The 1,204-nt window shown below is 43.8% G+C and overlaps 1 protein-coding gene across 1 annotated transcript in view; it reads left to right on the top strand.

The window, feature by feature from the left end:
* The window catches only part of kcnv1 (potassium channel, voltage gated modifier subfamily V, member 1), a 24,458-nt gene that overhangs the window by 9,241 nt on the left and 14,013 nt on the right, over positions 1 to 1,204 (top strand). The window contains exon 2 of the mRNA XM_015391291.1: positions 538 to 862. Coding sequence (XP_015246777.1) covers positions 538 to 862 — 325 coding nt within the window. The remainder of the gene's footprint in view (positions 1 to 537; positions 863 to 1,204) is intronic.

The following is a 1,204-nucleotide window of genomic DNA, read 5'->3' as shown; positions in this document are numbered from 1 at the left end:
CTTTAGAGACAGCATGAAAAGTCAGCTGAGTACAAAACATAGAGAGGAAAACAAGAAGAAAAGGGACAAGAAGAGAGGGACACAACCTAGAACAGATAATGGATGTCTATTCTATTAACATTTCTCTATCTGGAGAATGGGGCTGTTTCATGCGTTGTCTTCTCAATTCAAAGTGGCCCCTGCCTCTCTTTGCCTAGGGCCCTAAATTTCCTAAATCCGCCCATGCAGCCAGACCAACAATTCCCTTTAACGACCCCCCTCTCAGAGACATAGACAGGTATGGGGCATTGCAGGCTAACAAAAGAAGCTAAATGACCCCCATTCCTTCGTTTCTATTTGCATGTTTTCTAAACTAAAACAAGTCTTTGTTGGGCTGCTGGATAAAACCTGGAAATCAAAGCTATTTCTGTCATTTTAATTGAAAAAGCTTCCTAGATGGGAAGCAAAACATCTTCAAACTTGGAAGTCCAGTAGTTTATTGTTTTTTTTTTAAACTTTGGAATGACATAAATTGGATGTTTTGTATTTCTCCTTCAGCTCCTCTCTCCTCCATCATGAGCCTCCCCACCACCTCCATGGCAGGGCTGGAGGTCTACGCTGACAGCGCCTCTCTGCTGTCTCTGGACTCCAGCGTTTTCTTCAGTGAGACACCGGCTTCATGCATCAGGGATCCCCTCGAGGTCTTCGTCATCAACGTCGGAGGGAGTCGGTACGTTCTGTCCCAGGAGCTGCTGGCATCCCACCCAGAGACCCGGCTTGGGAAGCTGGCCTGCTGCAGCCGGGACTCGGTCCTGGACATTTGCGATGATGCTGACTTCCTCACAAACGAGTTCTTCTTTGACAGAAACTCCCAAACTTTCCAGTAGGTGCTTTTTTTCTGAATCAAACACACAAAAAGCGTCAAAGTTTGAATTTAGAAAGATTCATATCCACGCATCTTTCAACAAGACTAAGAATTAGAACTAGAGTCACCTGGTCATTAAATCAGATAAACCTGAGTTTCATCTGCATAACTGGGTTTAAAAAAATAGGAATCCAACATCGGATCCTTGTTGGACTCTTTCCTCTGCAGATCTGCAAGTTGTTCAACTGTTCTAACAAGCGTTACTAAATGCTTTATTAAAGGAATAGTACACCCAAAACATGATTAGCCTTCATTTTCTACTCACCCCCATGCTGAACAACACTCTGGAGTACTTTTTTG

The sequence above is a fragment of the Cyprinodon variegatus genome, unplaced genomic scaffold (assembly GCF_000732505.1).
Source record: "Cyprinodon variegatus isolate N-32 unplaced genomic scaffold, C_variegatus-1.0 Scaffold534, whole genome shotgun sequence".
Lineage (NCBI taxonomy): Eukaryota > Metazoa > Chordata > Actinopteri > Cyprinodontiformes > Cyprinodontidae > Cyprinodon > Cyprinodon variegatus.
Note: the sequence above shows the minus strand (reverse complement) of the source record. Positions and strands in the feature narration are given on the sequence as shown.